General features: G+C 39.2%; 2 protein-coding genes across 3 annotated transcripts; both read left to right on the forward strand.

Moving 5' to 3' along the window:
• Positions 1-5,217, forward strand: LOC107806687 (transcription termination factor MTEF18, mitochondrial). Of its 2 annotated transcripts, none has more exons than XM_016630897.2 (4): positions 1-2,169; positions 3,550-3,649; positions 4,508-4,588; positions 4,699-5,217. In XM_016630897.2, the coding sequence occupies exon 1, from the start codon at positions 293-295 to the stop codon at positions 2,021-2,023; it is 1,731 nt and encodes a 576-aa protein (XP_016486383.1). In that variant the 5' UTR covers positions 1-292; the 3' UTR covers positions 2,024-2,169; positions 3,550-3,649; positions 4,508-4,588; positions 4,699-5,217. The 2 variants fall into 2 exon arrangements, 1 of the variants encoding a protein (XP_016486383.1); XR_001652751.2 differs by having other exon boundaries at positions 16-214; positions 4,699-5,078.
• A 685-nt stretch (positions 5,218-5,902) lies between these two features.
• Positions 5,903-9,608, forward strand: LOC107806684 (uncharacterized). The gene is made up of 6 exons (XM_075252446.1): positions 5,903-7,686; positions 7,770-7,925; positions 8,004-8,434; positions 8,515-9,162; positions 9,257-9,340; positions 9,421-9,608. Exons 3-4 carry the CDS (start codon positions 8,261-8,263, stop codon positions 8,779-8,781), a joined length of 441 nt encoding a protein of 146 aa, XP_075108547.1. The 5' UTR covers positions 5,903-7,686; positions 7,770-7,925; positions 8,004-8,260; the 3' UTR covers positions 8,782-9,162; positions 9,257-9,340; positions 9,421-9,608.
• Positions 9,609-20,174: the final 10,566 nt, after the last annotated feature.

The following is a 20,174-nucleotide window of genomic DNA, read 5'->3' on the forward strand; positions in this document are numbered from 1 at the left end:
ACTACCACATTACCTACCGGTCCTAAAACCCTTTTCGATTTTGGCAGAGAAAAAACCACTTCCTGAAGTTCTGCTTTGACAACTCTCAAGTTTTCAACCTTGAGCTCCTGGAATGGCTTTCACCTTGCTATAGAATCAGCATACGTCATTGTTGTCAAAGCTCAAAACCCCTTTTCCCCTCAGAGTCCAAAGCCAACATCCCACAAGTCTCAAGGTAAGGCATTTCTTGAATAAGCATATTTCTTGTTCTGTGTCCATTGCTTTACTGCATAAAGCCCAGATACCATTAGCCATGAACCAACTACAGAAACTGAGAACTCCATTAATTCTCAAATGGGTTTCTTTTAATTTTGTTTTTAACCATTCTAAATCTTCAAAATCGATTCTTTGGGCAAGTGGGTCGTTCCACATTGCTGAAAAGGTTAGGTTTTATGCAACAAAAAAGTCTGCTAAATCTAAATTAGAAGAAGAATGTCATATACCTCGTGCAGTGAGGAAAGAAGCACAAGCTGCTTTGTTAGAGTACTTGCATTCTACTAGAAGTTTGCAGTTTATGGATGCTGAACACATGAGTAAAAACTCACCCTTTTTCCTTTCCAAGTTGTTAAAAAGAGTGGATAGTGATACTGATATTCGTCATTCTTTAACTCGATTCTTGCGATACCATCCAATCAATGAATTTGAACCATTCTTTGAGAGCATTGGTCTGAGACCTTCGCAGTACTTGGCATTCCTTCCCAGAGATTTGATGTTCTTGAATGATGACCAGAGGTTGCTGGATAGCTATCACGTCTTGTGTAATTATGGTATTTCGCGAAATAAGATAGGAAGGATTTTTGCTGAAGCTCCAGAAGTTTTTAGATATGATCCTCGAGCTCTGGACTCGAAACTTCGTTCTTTTCATGGGGTTGGGCTAGATCAGTCTGCTGTAGTTAAGCTTGTTAGTGCAAGTCCTCATCTTTTGATTGGGAGTGTACACAATGAATTTTTTGAAGTTGTTGAGAAATTGAAGGGAGCGGGAGTTGAATACAGTTGGATTGAGGAGCAGTTGAATGGAAATTTTTTCAATTGGAGCCAGTTAATCGAGCTCATGTGTTTCTTGAACAGGTTGGGGTTAGATGATGAAGAATTAGGAAAACTAATTATTCAAATTCCTGATCTCCTGTTTGATTGTTCCGGACGTACTACATTTTCGCTAATTGGATTCTTGTTGAAATTTGGTTTTCAGAAGCCTGAATTACTTGATGTATTTCTACACTTCCCACAAATTCCAGTAACGAAATTTGTATTCAATATGCGGCAATGCTACCAGTTCTTGATTGAAATCGAGATGCCTGTGCTAGAGATAGGAAGTATTGTTCATTCTCACCCTACATTGCTAGGGTCGTGTGTTTTGAAGAAAGCTACCAGCCTGTTGACATTCCTGAATACCGGGAAGAAGCGGCTTTGTAGTGTAATCAAGGAGAATCCAGAATTTTTGAGGAGTTTGGTTCGTGGAGCCAAAGTTGAACGATTACCAATAGTTGATGAGGAACTAAGATCCAAAATGATGAAAACTAAGTTCCTTTTGGATTTGGGTTTTGCTGAGAACTCGAGCGAGATGGAGAAAGCTCTCAAAGTATTTCGAGGAAAAGGGGTGGAGCTCCAAGAGAGGTTTGATTGTTTGGTAAATGCTGGTTTGGATACAAAGCATGTTGCGGCAGTGCTGAAAATATATCCGCAAATACTCAACCAAAGGAAAGAGGTACTTGAGGCAAAGATTGATTTCCTTGTGAATAAATTGGGTTATCCGCTGTCTACTTTAGTTTCGTTTCCATCTTACCTCAACTACACAATTCCAAGAATCAGACTTAGGCTTTCAATGTATAATTGGCTCAGAGATGAAGGAATAGTGGATGCAAAGTTGGCTTTGAGCACGATCATAGCTTCCTCAGAGAAATTATTCATGAAGGCATATGTAAACCCTCATCCTAAAGGCCTTCAAGTTTGGCAAGATCTGAAAAAAGAGATATATCGTGATTAAGTGATAATATCTTGAGTCGTTCTATCTGGCTACATTGGCAAGGGAAAGGTTGAAGCTTGAAGTCTATTTAAAGTAGCAGTCTACTGCTTAAGTTAAGATGAGTACCATTTCTAAATGTGTTTAAACGAAAAGGAGCAGGCAGCCAGGTAATCGCTATTCTCATTGTATCGTACTTGGAAGGGGAGCCTTGGCGTAACTGATAAAGTTACTGCCATGTGACCAGGAGGTCACGGGTTCGAGCCGTGGAAATAGCCTTTTGCAGAAATGTAGGGTAAGGTTGCGTACAATAAACCCTTGTGGTCCGGCCCTTCCCCGGACCCCGCGTATAGCGGGAGCTTAGTGCACCGAGCTGCCTTTTTTTATTGTATCATACTTGGATGTTCCTGTTACTGATCCACCATTCGACTAGATTAAGGCTTGTAAAGAATGTCCTTGTTTGCGTGTGATGTTCACTATTCTTGATTTCACCTTTTCTGTCTTTTGACAATATCTTCTAACTGCTTTTACTTGCTATTGCCGATTGGTGTACTAGTAATGTTTTAAAATACTTAGTTTTGTTATGGATTGTCTTCTTTGTGAACTGTTTTACTCCTTAGCATTGACATCTCACTGTAAAGTAAACAAAGGACCATCGTACTTGTACTAGGACTAAATAGTAAGTACAGATTGTAGGAGAATAATGTTTTTCTTTTGCCAAGTGGAAGACTAAATTCCAGGATTTTAGGCTCATTTTGGCGCTTAGCATTCCCGGAAAACTCCCTACTTGCGATGAATATCATGTTCAAGGTCCTCTATTGTGCATTTTTGGAGTTTGACTTTTCAGAAAATATTAAGTCATCATAGATGATAAAGAATGTAATTTGCCACTTTATAAATGTAAATAAGTTTGTAAGTCTTCTTTCTTTCTGTTTTTTAAGTCAACCCCATAATTGATGAATCTGCTAACTAGATAACTGTACAATTGACCAGAACTCGAGAGAATCGTTATCATTTTGAGTACAACCAAACACTGGGCTGGAAAGATACATCTACCAAAACTTTAGAATGCTTGGATATTTATGAAGATAGTATATAGCAAAAGATCAAAACACAGTAAAAAGTCAGAATGATAAGAACAATTTAGGAAACCATAAAGGAGATCTACATAGTATTTATCCAAAAAAAAGGGGGAGACATTGTAGATAGCAATAGAATTTAGATCAGGGTGGCTGGAGTATGCTGCGGACATGAATGTACCGCTTCTCCTTGTTCTCTCTGAATGTACCTCTTCTTCTCCCTGTTCTCTCTCTCTCTCTCTCTCTCTCTCTCTCTCTCTCTCTCTCTCTCTCTCTCTCTCTCTCTCTTGTTATGCCTTTTCTTCTTCATTGAGTTTCCGTTCTGTTTCTGTATATGGTGAAGCTACCAATATGCTCTTTAATCTCTTGCCACTGTTTTATTCTCTTTTCTGCCCATAAATGGTTCCCTTGTTGTATCATTCTTGTACCTGTCCATTCCATTTTTGTATTTTGACAGTAAATATCATGCAGGTACATTTTAGATCAAGGTATTAAGCTATATGACATGCAATGCAAAGCCCCGCAGCCTACTTTGCATTCATGCTGTGCACATTGATCAATTCAGGAAGAGGTGAGGATAAATACAAATAAAGAAAACGAACAGATCCCCAGCTTAGACTACTTTAATCTATAAAAGGCTTTCTTTTTCATTTATATATTCTTTTGTTTTCAAAGATAAAACCAAAACCTTCATCCATGACATGCCAATCCAATCTATAGCTGATCCCCGGCAACAGGAACATTACCTGCTATATTTTCATGGATTAGATATTTTCATGTCTGAATGCTGCTTTCAATCAGCAAGCAAAAATTGCATTCAGAAACATAAAAAATGCATTCTGTTTTTGCTAGCTTCTTTTTACAGTCACATTGATGGTGTTTTATTCTTCTGCATAATTCATATACGTGTACTAATTAAAGGCAAAAAAGGAAAAAAAGACTTTGTGCCATCACTCATATCTGCTGGGCGAAGTGTGAACAAAAAGTTTCATTCAGTCAGTGTAACTCTATCATTAGAGTCAACCTCATCAATTAGTTCTATTGAAGCATATAGGAGAGCAACTTCAATGACTTCTAGGTTGCATTAGTTTATCACAATTTCTTTTATAAACGAGAAAGTTCCATGTTTTTATCATTACACATTTTCTTCTGGGGCCTCCAGTTAGTTGCATGGAATTTGCATTGTTCTGTTGTTTGGTCATTGTTTATACAGGGATAATCAGCTGTACTCTTTACTTAATATCATATAGTGTTAGTATGTTTATATTCATGAAAGAGTGGAAAACACAAGCCTGTCTATTCATGTTAAAATACAAGTCTTCCATCAATTTCCTAAAATTTAAATTCTATGGTTACCTTAATTTTTCCTTGGTTTCTTTTAATTAGTAATGGATCAATTAGACTGATGACATTGATTCATTGCATGCAGCTGTTAAGAAATTCGCAATCTTTGTGGTTTGATTGCAATAATGGAAAGAAGGAAGAAAAGAAAAGAAAACGGAACCAGGAGGTGAAGTTACGTTGTTCTGATATAGTTTAAATTTTTTATGGATAGATAGATTCAGTATTCGTGCTAGCCTTACTGATTTGCCTTTGTACATTCCTGCAATGTCTTAACAGTTCTAAAAGCAGCGCAGAATCACTTTAACAAGTAAACAGCACGACAAGAAATCTTTAAGGTCTTATGGAATCACAAGATTCTGCACAATTGTCTATTGAACTTCAAGAAAACGAGCAAGCTCAGTAAGGCTGAATGAGCTTTCCTATGCATTCCAGCTATGAATTTGTTAGGGTCAATGCTCTCAAGTATCTCAGCAAAAACTCAGTTTTGTTCTGCTATATGTAAACTAGGTTTTTCTGGTTTCTTTTGCCAACTTATACAACCATAGAAAATCTACTTTTAAAATTTATTTATAGAGTAGTGATTCTCGTGTATGAGAACCACCATTCACGCAATATTCTCCTCACTAAAAAGAGCGATTGAGAATTCTTATTCCTCATTCACTTTCAGTGCTCAACATTCCTGGTATGAATGTGCCAATGTGAAATACACTGACAAGTACAAGGAGGGATTGTTTCCTCAAAATGCAGGTTTCAGCTTCCCCTGCATTAATGATAGTTTCAATTTTATTGATGCAAACCTTTTTGAATGTATTTGGTACGATAGAAGTCATTTTTCTAAAATGTTTTCCGGTGTTTAGTTGGAGAGTGAAAAATATTTTCAAATCCGGATAGTGTTTGAGTACTAAAGGTTGATAATAATGTCCTAAGAACCAGCGTATTTGCTGAGATGCTTGAGAGCATTGACCCTAACAAATGAGGGATAAGTGATTGCTCTGTTCTTACTGTGGTAACTGGTAATCAATGTATGAGGTGATAGAAATTTGGTAAAATTGGACAAACTATTAAAAAACGGCAGTGTTCTTTCGATCACGTGTGCCTTATATCCTTATCTTCATATTGACCTCTGAGATATTAGTAGCCTCTACTTTTCTGCACAGCAATACAATGTTCTTTAAAGAGATACAGACTTTTAATTCATTGGCATTTAGGGAGTCCGGAACAAAGTATTATTTTTTTGGACTCAAAGCGCAAAAATAGTTGAAAAACAAATTTGTAATCATTTTATGTATAACACATGATTTACATGCGCTATACCTGATTTTCAAAAGGCGGTCAAAGTAAATGTATAGCACATATATTAGATGCGCTATACCTAAAGTTGAAAAGACAGATAGGTATAGCGCAACAAATATATGCGCTATACTTGTATTAAAAAATGGCCAGCCTTCTTCTTCGGGACAAAAGCTCAAAAACGCCCCCTCCCCCCCCCCCCCCCCACACACACACACACACCATTTTTAAAGCATAAAGCTCCATTGGATCCCACCCATCCCCCAAAAATAGTGTCCCGTCATTAATTTAGCGAGCTAACATCCGATCCAAGGCGTTATCGTGTAGTGCAGCTCTTTTATTGCCTGTTTCGGTGGTCAAATCTTTATTCTTTCTCAATTCAAAAACCTCTAAAAAGAGGTATTCCGAATCACTTTTATAGTATAACTCATGTATATAATTGACTAATTAATTATTTTTACCGTGTTGTATGCTTTTTGTGATCGCTTTTTGATATATTTTTTTTTTTGTTTTTTATCCGGATTTGTTTATTTATGTGCAAAAAATTATGAAAAATTGTATATTTGTTTTTGTTGAATACTTAGTGTTATATGTGACTTTAGTATTGTACATATAATAATATGTGACTTTATTGTTGTTTAGTACCCTTTTGTGTTATGTTGTGCCTTTTATTGTTATGTAGTGTCGTTTAGGCTAGTAGAACTGATAATAAATTTTAATTTATGTTAGTTGATATTGTTTAAGGCCATTTAGAGTAGTGTGACTTTAGTGCTCGTTAGGATTCTTTAGTGTACAATAAAGACTATGCGCCCTCATTAACTAACCCGGTTAGAGTACTCAATTATTGATCAAATGTTAATCAATTATTAAGTATTTATTAAATGTATTATTAGATATCAATCAAATATTAGATATGAATCATAAAATAATTAGTTGATAGTACAAAAGAGACGCTGCCGGATTTATATGTAAAATATAAAAGTTAACAAACAAATCGTTACCAATGAAATAAATTAAATATTATTTAGTATTTTTTATATGAATAATTATTAAAAATATCGTCATTAGTTAAGAAACCAAAAATATCTGGAAAAAAAAAAGATGATTGTTCAAACATAACCCTGCCGAATTTTAGTCAAAAAATCGAAGAAACTAACATATAAATATTTATTTTATTTATCACCCCAAGTAATAATATAGAAAATTTATCGATTAAATATTAATATAAAAAAATATCGCAATATATTTAAAGATGTTAAACGATTAAAGAGAAAAATACTTTAATCAATATTATTCAATTTATAGTCATCGTCATGGATCCTCCCCCTGTGCATCCTGGACCTACTGTTCGACATCTACTGTTTGCTCCAGGGTGGTCATAGGTCTTCACACATATTGGATGGACAATTGTTGTCCCAGACCTTCCACCCCAGACGTATAGACGATCTTTGGGAGTTTCTACCTATTAGCGAGGCTACCATCACGCTAGAGGACGTGTCGGTTCTATTTGGGTTGCCCGTTGAGGGTATGGTTGTCAGCTACCCGCAGGTTCTTAGGGATTTATACAAGAGGGGACTATCTACATATGTTGTATAGGACTATCTACATATGTTGCAGAGGCTCACCGATTTTCAACGTATGGAGCTGGCTGCTATGAGTGGTGCCAGTCGATTGTAGCTGTCGCCCGTTAGGCAGCATCTGGTGGCGCTGCATGCGGAGATTATTGATGACTCACCGGCATAGGCTATCGAGCAACAACCGGGGCTGTTGCTGATGATGATGTTTAGTGGTATTCTGTTCCCGAACACTTCGGGAAACCTCGTTAGCTTGCGATTTGTGCATCATCTGGAGCGGCTAGATGAATTACCTACTTACAGCTGGGGTGGAGCTGTTCTAGCCTACCTTTATAGGCAGCTGTGTCGGTCGTCTATGGGCAATGTGAGAGACGTCGTCGATTTTATTCCGCTGCTGCAGGTGATAACATTATCAATTCTTTTCATGATTATAATAGAGATAATACAAAATAACTTAAATTTTACGTCCACAATCAATATTAGGTTTGGGCCTAGGAGCGGTTCATTTAGATGCACCACCTCCACCATTTCTACCACTCGATAGGAGGTGGGTAGATAGGCGAGGTCGCCCGTGAGGTCGAGGCTCGACATCATGTCCCTTATTACAGGGATCTGTTGGATTTACTTGAAGAAGCTAAGGTAAATATATGACTAAGTTTGTTTGATAATACTTGATCTGTCTTGCGTTTACTCATGATTCTTGTGTTTAATAAATAGTTCATATTGAGGCCATACAACGACGAGCTCATCCCTGGATTGCCATATTATTGCTCCCACCGTCGAGCTATGTGGATGTCTTCAGTCCCACTTATATGTCTCGATATAGTCAAGTAGCATGCCACCGAGCGAGTCCTTCGACAGTTTGGTCGACGCCACCTTATACCTATTCCGTCCAGTTGACGTTCCACACATTACGAGCAGGATGATCGCACCATGGTCTACTAGACATACTTGGCCTAGCTAGAGGCCCAGATATGGATTGGCATCAAAGATATGGCTTAATTCCGCCATACCCTCCACATAAGCGTGTTGACGGGGAGCATGAGTACATGGTTTGGTATCGCCGTGTTACTTGCTTTCTGATCGGGAATCTTGTTCATCGCAATGGTGGTCTGTACGTTCCATACGTCGGGAGGCATGAGGCACTGGTATGTTATTTGATATAGTTACTTATCATGTTACATTACTTTACCATCCTTCCTTAATTAATATGTTATATCCTATGCAGGTTATTGGCTTACACCGTTTCTACCAGTTGGTACTGGAGATGCTACAACATATAGGTGACGGAGCAACAGTTGTGCACGGGCTTGGTCGTCGGGTTGTTGATCTTGCTGCTTACACATTGAGAGCTGCCCGAGAGGATACACGGTTAGGTTACGAGGCTGCGTATGTGCCACATGAGGAGTACCATCATGGGCCACATGTGGCCCTAGCACGTGATAGGCGTGGCCTGAGAGGAAGGGGTAGCCCACGTGGTCGTGGTGGTCAGTGAGGACGGGGTCCCCAGCAAAAAGGAATTGATGCACCCATGGAGGATATTGGAGATAATCAGTCGGGTGACTACCCTGAGCCACACGATGCTCGTCATGATATGCCATCATTCAGCCTTTAGTTATCACTAGGGACTTCACAATTGACCCCGTCAACTCCAGTTTTGATCGCGGGCACCGTCATTACGGAGTATGATTGGGATCAGTATTTTCCTGGTCGTCCAGAGCCATCAAGGGTTGCAGAGTTATGGCTCTTCATCGAGGGCTACTGAGGATCTTTCAGGAACATATAGGGAGACATCACATCAGGTCGAGACGTCACATCCTTCATCTACTACAGTGCACCTCGGAGTTCCCACAAAGCATTGTGTACCTACTCAGGCGTAAGTTTGTTTTTATTACTATTACTTCAATTTGTTTTTGCCTTATAGATTAGTCAGTAATATCTAAATTGTTTATATTTTATTAATGATTTAGTCATCACCCATCACAAAGGCCACATTGTGCGATACTCGCTTGCCGGAGACGGATAATCTTATTCAGGAGCCCGCTGACACTGTGGTTTGACCATTAAATTGTTTTGCTAACACGTACGTTAGTATTCTATATTTCATATACTAAAATATATTATTATTTTGTAGGTTACTGATGGCCCAACGACCGCTTCTACTGAGCCTGCTAGCCTTCCTGATGATCATGCTGCATCGCATCATCAGAAAAAGAGGCGATACGATGAGGATGATCCCGATAGCGTAGTCGGGTGGGATGGTATGCGCCTCAGGCCAGCCAATTCTTTAAAGCATATAGGCTATGAGATACATTGATATGTATTTTGAGTTGCATATATGACATTAAATATCTAATAGTAAAAGTATTGATGTTTTACATAATAAGCGCATGTGTTTTTATTTTTTGGGTTATTTATTAGTTTAAAACTAGAACACAAACAATAAAATTGATTAACGTAGATTTAAATTCGTTAAAAAATACACATAATACATGACATGTACAACATAAAAAATAAAAAAATTACACTTAACACATCCATGTGTTTGTTTAGTCACTATCGCCCATTATTCTCTGCTTCAACCCTGAAATTTTTCTTCCAACCGATTATTTTCTTCTTTTGCCTCTTTCAGTTTCTCCTTCACCGCCGCAAGTTATTCTTGGTGTTTCAAGATCTGAAGTTCGTACTCACCGGTCGGATTCCAAATGTTTAGGAAACATGATTTATAGTATTCTTATTTAATGGGTTCATCATACCATTCTTCAAAATTACATTGATTTTTGTCCTACAAATAGGGATGACAACAAAAGACTACTAATTAACATGTTATAAATAATCTCTTAACCAACATAACTTTCAATAATAATAACTTACAACTTGTTTACACATCCAATGTCTGCGACCTAGATTGCAATTTGACCAACATGGAGTCAAAATCGCACATTTGCCACAGTAACACCTTGGTACGTCATTGCGTCCAGACATGTCATAATGCTCGAGCATGAAAAATTTATGGAAAGTTGTTTTCTTCGTTTGATTAAGCCGCAAATAATAATGCAAAATACGCGGGTTTTTTATAGGAAGCTATGAGTGATTTTAGGTTACATAACGCATATTGTTGATGCATTATTTTCGCGTGCTAACGATTCTTTACGGTACAAGTCCGTGCAACTTTTTTAGGTCGACATGACATACACATAACGCATATTTTTTATGCGTTATGTTTCGCGTGCTAATGATTCTTTACGGTACAAGTCTGTGCAGCTTTTTCAGGTCAACAACTTTTTTAGGTCTATATGAAAATACACATAACACATATTATTGATGAGCTATGTTTAACGTACAAGTTCGTGCAGTTTTGTCCTTTTTAAGTTGAACCAACATTCCAGTATTCAAAAACCATTTCAACATTTCAAAAATGCTACTAACATTTAATAAGTGGTTTAAGAAGAGGCAAAAGGTGAAGGTAGTTCAACAAATCCACATGGAACATGTCATAACAATAGTGATCCCTACCTTGAAAAACATATGCTAGGTTGATATACTGATTTGGTGGATGACAAGTGGTATAATGTTCTACGTCCCTTGGAAAATAAGTCTGTCAATATACATACTGATCTCAAAGTTGTACGACACATTATTAAAGGGGAAGCGCATTCTACAAAGCCTTAAGGTATGCAAATTTGGGGTGAAAAACTACAATGGGTTCCCCTTTACTCAAAAAGGTGTGATGAATTACTATGCCATTGCCATGGGCTAGTTGTACCACAAGTACTGTCTGCAACATTCCAAACAAACACACATAAAGATGAACCAGAAGTTATTCGGCATTTGATGAAGGAGATTTTAGAGATTGAAAAGGCACTAGATGTTCATCATACACTGGATGATCTTAACTACCTGCAAGGAACGGAGGATCAATATTGGGATTTATTAAAAAATAAAAATTTGCATATAGACATTGATTATCCTGTATTTCCAACAGTTGTCGAGTGGGAGGGACTACCTAAGTTTCTACCGCAGACGTTGGATGTAGGAGACCCATATTGTTGTAGAAATCACGCAAGTGGTCATATTGATGATAGCAATGAAATACAAGAAATATGTGTCAACTGGGGCCTAGATTATGATGCCCTCGGTACGGACGGATGCGTACAAGATGTTGACAAAGAAGATGAAGACAATGGCAATGAAATAGTGCCAGAAAGTGACGATAATGACGAATGAAAATCGTTATTTATTTCTTGAAGTTATTTTTAATTGTTGTATTGAATCTTCAATGCTTAATGTCAATTAGATTTAAGACTATTGGAAACTTAATTTTATTTCATAAATATTGCAAACAACACCATTACAGATATTTAGTACAACAAAATCACTGCAACAAATCACTAAGTTTATCCTTGAAAATTGGGCACATTGGAGGAACTTCTACCGGGAGCTGAATTACCACCGCTTCCCAAACCAACTGAAGGACATCTATGGCGATTGTATCCTGTTTGGGAACATATACCATATTTACGCACATAAACGGTATCACCAACATCCATTTGGTTCGTATACGCGTCCTTTTTTGCACTTGTCGGCGACACACATTATCCTTATTACATACCATTTTAAATGGTTCCGGCGACCAATAATGCTCATCACCCACTGGTTGGAAGTGGCCACTATAGGTGTTTACACATTTAGCAACACCATATTCTCTATCAACGTACCTCATCGCTGCAAAACCAGCATGTTGAAAGCACTTCATGGCATGTGAGCATGGCAAGTGATAGATCGACCATTTCCCACACGAAAATAATCTTCTAGATTCATTGATGGTGTGGGTATTATTATCGCGTTTTTTATGCAGACCAGTGCAAACTTTAAAAATATTTTGCTCGTTGCAATACTGTAAATATATATATATATATGCCAATGTGCTTGCTTCCTATATTTCTCAAATCGTTCCATCGGCTGTGGCATAAATTGAACATCCCTTTCCAACAAGGACGATGCACTTTGGGATCTTTCGACAAACCTCTTCGCCATATGCTTGAATGACATACGCACCATGGCAGTGACAGGCAATCCACGAGCAGACTTCAACAACCCATTGAAAGACTCTGACACGTTTGTAGTCAAAATTCCCCATCTTATACCACCATCCTTATGCAAAGTCCACTTATCAAGCTCATGTTGTATCAACCAACGATAATATTATGGGTCTTCCTGCCTAATTAATTCTATTCGCCTCCTGAATTTACACTCTTGATGATCTGTTGCAGCCATCCATATTAAATCATGTAAGCTCTTGTTCGGATAAGCCAGCTGGAAGTTGGTCTTCAAGTGCCTAACACAGTAACAGTGGTAGGCATACGGTTCCTTCCATACATCCAAAGTCTCTACAAATCATAAAATCCCACCATGCCGATCAAATATTAGACAAATACATGAACACTATCTGACAACGTGTTCCTTCAAGAGGTTCAAAAACCATGTCCAAGTCTCTTGACTTTCATTGTCACAAATAGCAAATACTAGGGGAAATATGCTTCAATTAGCTTCTACTGCAATGACAATCAACATCTTAATATCATACTTTCCATATAGATGAGTGTCGTTTATGGAGATTACCAGCCAACAATGCACAAAACCATCAATGGATGGTTTAAATGCCCATAACACATATCTGGTTATGCATTCTGGTATTACCGGACTCTGCTCAAGCTTTCATTAAATAATAGTACTGGGGTTAAAGTATTTCAAAGCAGCCATGTACTTGGGTAGAGCGGCAAATGACTTATCCCAATTACCATAAACAATCTCAAACGCATGTTTATGCTCAAGAAATGCCTTTCTTTTAGTAATAGTACAACCATATACCTAGTGGACAGATGTTATACACTCTTTAATCTTGTACCTTATGGGCGATTCAATGTGTGGAATCAAGATAAGAGAAATCAAGTCAATATTCAAGTTAAAATAATTCCCATTGAATGCGTCCATATCACAAGTGTGGGTGCCAATGTATTTCCCCACCATCCACATATTTGTTTTCAACTTTCTCGCATGCAGCATCCATCTACAACCTTGAAATCATCTATGACAAATAACCTTATATACTTGCGGAGATGACTCATGAACCTCAGCTTACGTCACTTTTTTATGCTGTAAATTTTGCACCGCCCTGCTAAGGTGCACTTTATCAACAAAAAACATATTCTTTGATAGCACCCTTGGAATATCCCTTGAATAAAATGACACATGGTACTCGTACAGTCTGGGTCTAACGGGAGGTGGAGTCTGTATATATGGAATATGCTCATTGGTGACATCATGCTCCCTCGTCAAATCAGGTTACTCATTCTCATCAGCAAAGCGTGTTTCCTCAACATCGTTGCCCTTATCAGGGAAGGGTGTATCATCTCCAGACTCATCAGCATTGTTGTCATAATCACTATCATCTTCCTGACTCTGTGCATCTGCCAGATCCTGATTAAATATATCATCTTCGGCTAACTGAGTAAGGACATGACCTTCATATTGCTCGTTTTCACTGAACAACAAATAAAATAATGATTTTCTCAAAGTCATCCCAATATTATATATTAACTTTATCTCTTAACTTACAATTCATATTCTGCTGATAGCCCATGATGCACATTATCGAGTTATTGATGACTCCTTGGATGGACCAGCATGATCCAAACCACCAAAATTGGGCATATTCCAACTGTTGGTTGGTTCATAACTTGTAAAATTCAAATTTGGCCGGTCCCCCCTTTGGAATATATGAGTGTTAGTACGAATATAATACATAAAAAAAATCATACTAAGAAAAGGAAAATTGAAATTTACCACTCGGCGTGTGAATTATGTAAACTTAGGGAGAAATTATGTCCTCGCTCCTCATTCGCCCGTGGTGATAAGTTTAGATCTGGCCAAACTCTTTCTTCCATAACTTGTTACAAAACTGCTCCAAAAACACCACCAGATAATTGAAGGTTATCCCTATTTTGCGGGACCTCAATATTGTGTACGTCTTCAGACTTGATGTATATTTCAAGCATTTTTATCATAAGAAGTTTCCAATGTTCATCCGGAGTCCTCAAAAGACCTTTCAGAGTTTCATCGTCTTCGATGTTAAACTCAACATAACAAGCAATCTCTTGCGGAGAAAAAGAATATGGATATCTTCCGGTTACATTAATATTAACCGAACGTTTGCTCATACTCATTATTTTACATATCATTGATACCAATCTATCATACTCTAATGTAAGTGGAAACTTAAAAATACACTGTGGAGAACAACTATAGTGTACTGAGTTATTCTCCATATAACGACCCGACCGGTCGTTTTGAGTGTTGTAGCCCTGCTCTCCTATTTATTTCTTATTCTATACTCAATTTTTGTTATGTGACTTTCCGGGGTGGTTGGTTAGTTCCGGGGGTGTTTCGAAATTAATTGGGACATTTAGTCTCAATGTTGGAAGCTTAAGTTGAAAAGGTTGACTGGATATTGACTTATGTGTAAATGACTCCGGAATGGAGTTTTGATGGTTATGATAGCTCTGTATGGTGATTTTGAACTTAGGAGTGTGCCCGGATATTGATTTGGAGGTCCGTAGGCGATTATAGCTTGAAATGGCGAAAGTTGGAAAATTAGAAGTTTGGAGAATTGAGAAGATTTACCGAGAGTTGACTTCGTAGTTACCGGGCTCAAATTTTGGTTCCGAAAAATGGAATAGGTTTGTTGTGTCATTTATGACTGGTGTGCAAAATTTGAGGTTAATCGGAGTTGATTTGATAAGTTTCAGCATCGATTGTAGAAATTAGAATCATTAGTTTCATTAGACTTAAATTGGGGTGTGATTCATGTTTTTGATGTTGTTTGATGTTATTAAGGCCTCGACTAAGTTCGTATGATGCTTTAGGACTTGTTGGTATATTTGGTTGAGGTCCCGGGGCCTCGGGTGAATTTCGGATGGTTAACGGATTGAAATTTGGACTTAGAAGATTGTTGATGTTGGAGGTCTGGTTTCCTTATACGAGATCGCATGGGAAGGTTCGCAATCGCATAGGAAGGTCCGCGATTGCATAGGCTTATTTTGGGAATCTAGGATTCTTTGCGATGCAATCGTGAAATGAGGACTGCGATCGCAAAGCTTTGGCCATTAGTGCATCGCGAATGCGTGGGTTAAGTCTTATCCGCGTAGAGGAAAGGAAGAAGCTAGGTTTCCACGCGTTGTTCTTTGCGATCGCGTGAGGCTGTCCGCTATCGCGTAGGTCAGGGATGTTTTGTCATCGCGCTCGTATGTGTTTGTTCGCATAGAGATAATTTTGGCAGCTTATGGTTTGTGCTTTGCGATTGCGATGTTTTTTTTGCGATCGCGATGAAGGGAATCTGGGCAGAATATAAGTTTTCAAAAACGAGGGTTTCAGTTATATTTCATACTTTGGTTTTGGGAGCTCGGATTGAGAAGATTCTTGGAGGGATTTTCAAGGGATTGATTAGGGTAAGTGATTCTAACCCGGATTTGGTTTATATACATGAATATGTCATTGATTTCATCATTTAATAATGTTTTGGGTTGGAAACATTTAGGAAAATTGTACAAACTTCAAAGGCTTTAATTTGAGGATTTGAAGGTCAAGTTGTAATCAGATTTGAGTAATTTTGGTATGGTTGGACTCGTGGTTGAATAGGTGTTCGGATTTTGTTAATTTTGTCAGTTTCCGAGACGTGGACCCGGGGTTGACCTTTTGACCTTAGTTAAAGAACGTAGCTTTATTAATTGGAATCGATTCCTATAGCTTTTGTTGATGGTATTACATTTTTTTGGCTAGATTCGAGCCTTTCGGAGGTCGATACGCGTGGAAAGGGCTTGCTAGCGGAGTGATTTGATTTGCTTGAGGTAAGTATCTTATTTAAACTCGGTTGAGGCACTAGTTGCTTGAATTGTTGTGATAGCTACGTGCTAATGGATGCGCACATGCGTGGGGATGAACTCATGTGTGGGAACCATGGTCATTTATTCATGTTCGGGTTGTGTTCGGGCTTTTATAAGCCTATAATTGACTGTTAAGCTTTAAGCTATGATATCTCTTATGTTTGTAACAGTTTGTGTGATCTATTTGAGCCATGCTGAGGCTACATAGAAGTTTAATCCCTGAACGAACTAGATATATTCTTTTTAGTGATGAAATTTTTGATTGGAGCTATGATAGCACACTTTGCACATGCCTACACGTTAGCTTGTCATTTATACCAGTCTAGGAGCATGAGAATTGTTATTCATTCATCACATACATGTATGATATGTTTGGACTGGAGGCATGTGACCATACCAGGTGGATTATGTTATTGGCACGTGAGTTGTCCGTGCATCTTGCGAGTTGCCTGTGCGGATCCATATATTGATGTTATTGGCATGTGAGTTGTCCGTGCAGGTTCTGTTTGTAGCACGTGAGTTGTTCGTGCAGCGTCTAGATACAGATCCATTCCTCTAGGGTCACCATCTCATGTTTCTCTCTTGATGGTGTACATACAATTAATTAGAATACTGATCAATGGTTCAGAACGGATATGGAAAGTTGAGAGAATCCGGCCAGTGTTGTGTGGAATTTGCATTTCCTTGATCATTTATCTAATTTAACTGCTTTCCACCTCTACATGCCATGATATTGTTTCAGTAGAGTATTTGAAAAACTATACACATGCACACACAGATGTTCTTCTCACGAAACTTGATGAGTTACTTTTCAAAATTGTTATGTGCCTGTTTAAAAGACGGAACTACACAAGTGATAGCTAGTATCATTAATAATTTAAGCTTCTCTTACCTTGCCGTGTTTATTTATGATACTTATTGAGTTGGTTGTACTAATACTACACTCTGCACTTCTTGTGCAGATCCAGGTACTTCCGGGCATAGAGGTTGCTAGTGTTGGAGCTTATTCAGTTCGGAGACTATCGAGGTAGTTGCCTTGGCGTCAACAGAAGTTGACTCTCCTCATTTTTTCTTTTAGTTTTATTCATATTATTCTACTTTACAAGACAGTGTTTCAGCAGTCAGACCATATTATTGTATAGATGCTTACGTACTCAGTGACAACTGAATTTTGGGGAATTCTGTATTGAGTTGTGGTAATTTTCTCCCAGTTGTTATGAAATTTTATTTACTTAAGCCTATTTCGGTATGTTTAAATTAAAGAGGCATCTTATTTGTGAGTTGTCGGCTTGCCTAGTATTGCGATAAGCGCCATCACAGCACATGTGATTTTGGGTCGTGACAAGTTGGTCACGACTCATGAGCAAGTTTAGTAGAGTCTTGCGTATCGGTACAGAGACGTCTATACTTATCTTCGAGAGGCTGTCGAACCATTAGGAAAACTTCACTTTCTTGTATTCTTGTCGTGCAAATTTGTTGATTCCGGAAACTAAACTTCTGTTATTCTATTCTCTCACAGATGGTAAGGACACGTGCTATCGGGCCGGGCGGACGGCCACCAGTACCACCAGCTAGGGCCACGAGAGGCCGGGGTCGCAGTAGAAGCCAACGTGCAACTCGTACAGCAGCTAGAGCAGCACCTGTAGACCCACCAGTTTCTCCAGCTCAGGAGCAGATTCCAGATGTGGTTGAGATGGTGGGAGCAACTCAGGCACTAGCTGTGCCCATTGTGATTCCAGGCCTTCAGGAGGCTTTGGCCCATATTTTGACTGTTTATACTAGCCTTGCTCAGGCCGTTTCAGTTCAGGCCGTGCCAGCCATTTCTCAAGTCGGGGGAGGTGCTCAGACTCCCGCTGCCCGTACTCCAGAGTAGGTGGTGCAAGCACTTCAGACACCGAGGGTACTACCAGCCCAGCCGGTTGTAGTTGCTTAGGCCTAGGTAGGTCCCATTATGAGTGATAAGAAGCAGAAGAGACTAGAGAGGTTCGGGAGGTTCAAGCCTCCAACATTCAGTGGGGCTGAGTCAGAGGATACTCACAACTTCTTGGATAGGTGCCAGCGGATTCTTCACATGGCGGGTATTTTGGAGACTAGTGGGGTCTCATTTGCTACTTTTCAACTGACCGGGGAAGCCTTCGGATGGTGGGAGAATTATGAGCGGAGCAGGCTAGCCGGTGCTGCACCACTTTCATGGCACGAGTTCTCCATTCTCTTTTTAGAGAAGTTTTGTGCCACTGGCCCATAAGGAGGAGTTGTGTAGGCAGTTTGAGAAGCTACGCTAGGAGGGTATGTCTGTGACCTAGTACGAGATGAGATTTTTAGAGTTGGCTCATCACGCTGTCTGGTTGGTTCCCACTGAGAGGGAGATAATTAGGAGGTTCCTTGATGGCCTTAACTATGGACTGCACTTTGTTATGACTCGAGAGAATGTATCAGGTGCTATGTTCGATGAGGTTTTTGATATTGTAGATGGCTAGAGCTAGTCTATAGTTAGGAGCGTGAGGAGAGGGAGGCCAAGAGGCCTCGTGGTTCGGGTGGTTTCAACGGTGTTTCTTCTGGGGATCAGTCCCACCATAATAGGGGGTTGTCCTTACAGACCCGCTTAGATGGCTCGTCTGGTTCATCATGATGCATCCGTTAGCCATGGTTATTACAGTGCTCGTTCGAGTCAGTTATCATTCAGTGCATTACCAGCGCAGAGTTCTTACCATGCTTCATCTTCCCAGGCTTCTACAGGCAATTCCTCGGGTTATCAGGAGCATCAATGCCATGAGAGAAGGGGTTGTTTCGAGTGCAGGGACTTGAGTCATCTCAATAGGGATTGCCCTAGACTATTGAGTGGGTTTACACAACAGAGTTCTCGGATAGTGATACCGGCACCAGCAGCTACACCACCCGCTCAACCAGCTCGGGGTGGGGCTCAGGCAGCTAGAGGTCATCCTAGAGGGGGAGGTCGATCAGGTGGTGGTCAGGCTCGATTATATTCTATTCTTGCCAGGCCAGAGGCCGTTGCTTCAGATGCAGTGATCACATATATTGTTTCAGTGTGATACAAAGATGATTCCTCTTTATCTGACCCCGGTTCTACTTATTCCTATGTATCATCCTATTTTACTCGTTATTTGGATATGCCTTGTGAGTCCTTAGTTTCACATGTTCATGTATCTACGTCGGTGGCCGATACTATTATTGTGGATCGTGTGTATCAGTCTTGTGTGGTGACCATTGGAGGATTGGATACTAGAGTTGATCTCTTTATACTTAGTATGGTTGATTTCGATGTGATTTTGGGTATGGATTGGTTGTCTCCAAGTCATTCGATTCTGGATTGTCATTCTAAGATCGTGGCGTTGGTGATGCCAAGGTTGCCAAGAATTAAGTGGAGAGGTTATCTATATTATGTTCCCACCAGGGTGAATTCTTATTTGAAGGCCCAACAGATTGTTGGGAAGGGGTGTTTGTCATATTTTGCTTTTGTGAGGAATGTTGGTGCTGATACTCCTACTATTGATTATGTTCCGATAGTGCGAGACTTTCCGGATGTGTTTCTTGCAGACCTGCTGGGTATGCCACCCGATAGGGATATTGATTTTGGTATTGACTTGGTGCCGGGCACTCAGCCCATTTCCATTCCTCTGTATCGTATGGCACTGGAAGAGTTGAAGGAATTGAAAGAGCAGCTTTAAGAGCTTATTGATAAGAGGTTTATTAGACTTAGTGTGTTGACTTGGGGGTGTATCGGTTCTGTTTGTGAATAAGAATGATAGTATTATGTAGATGTGCATCGACTATAGGTAATTGAGAAAAGTTACAATCAAGAACAAGTATTATTTGCCGTGCATTGATGATTGATTTGACTAGCTTCAGGGAGCGAGAGTGTTCTCTAAGATTGATTTGAGGTATGGGTATCACCATTTGAAGATTCGGGACTCGGATATTCTGAAGA

Source organism: Nicotiana tabacum, chromosome 4 (genome assembly GCF_000715075.1).
Source record: "Nicotiana tabacum cultivar K326 chromosome 4, ASM71507v2, whole genome shotgun sequence".
Classification (NCBI taxonomy): domain Eukaryota; kingdom Viridiplantae; phylum Streptophyta; class Magnoliopsida; order Solanales; family Solanaceae; genus Nicotiana; species Nicotiana tabacum.

What these genes read in the sequence shown, in the direction of transcription:
- LOC107806687 (XM_016630897.2), top strand. Translation starts at nt 293, where the DNA reads ATGAACCAACTACAGAAACTGAGAACTCCATTAATTCTCAAATGGGTT.
- LOC107806684 (XM_075252446.1), top strand. Translation starts at nt 8,261, where the DNA reads ATGGATTGGCATCAAAGATATGGCTTAATTCCGCCATACCCTCCACAT. An exon ending in TCGGGAGGCATGAGGCACTG is followed by an intron (nt 8,435 to 8,514) that starts GTATGTTATTTG and finishes TATCCTATGCAG; the next exon opens with GTTATTGGCTTACACCGTTT.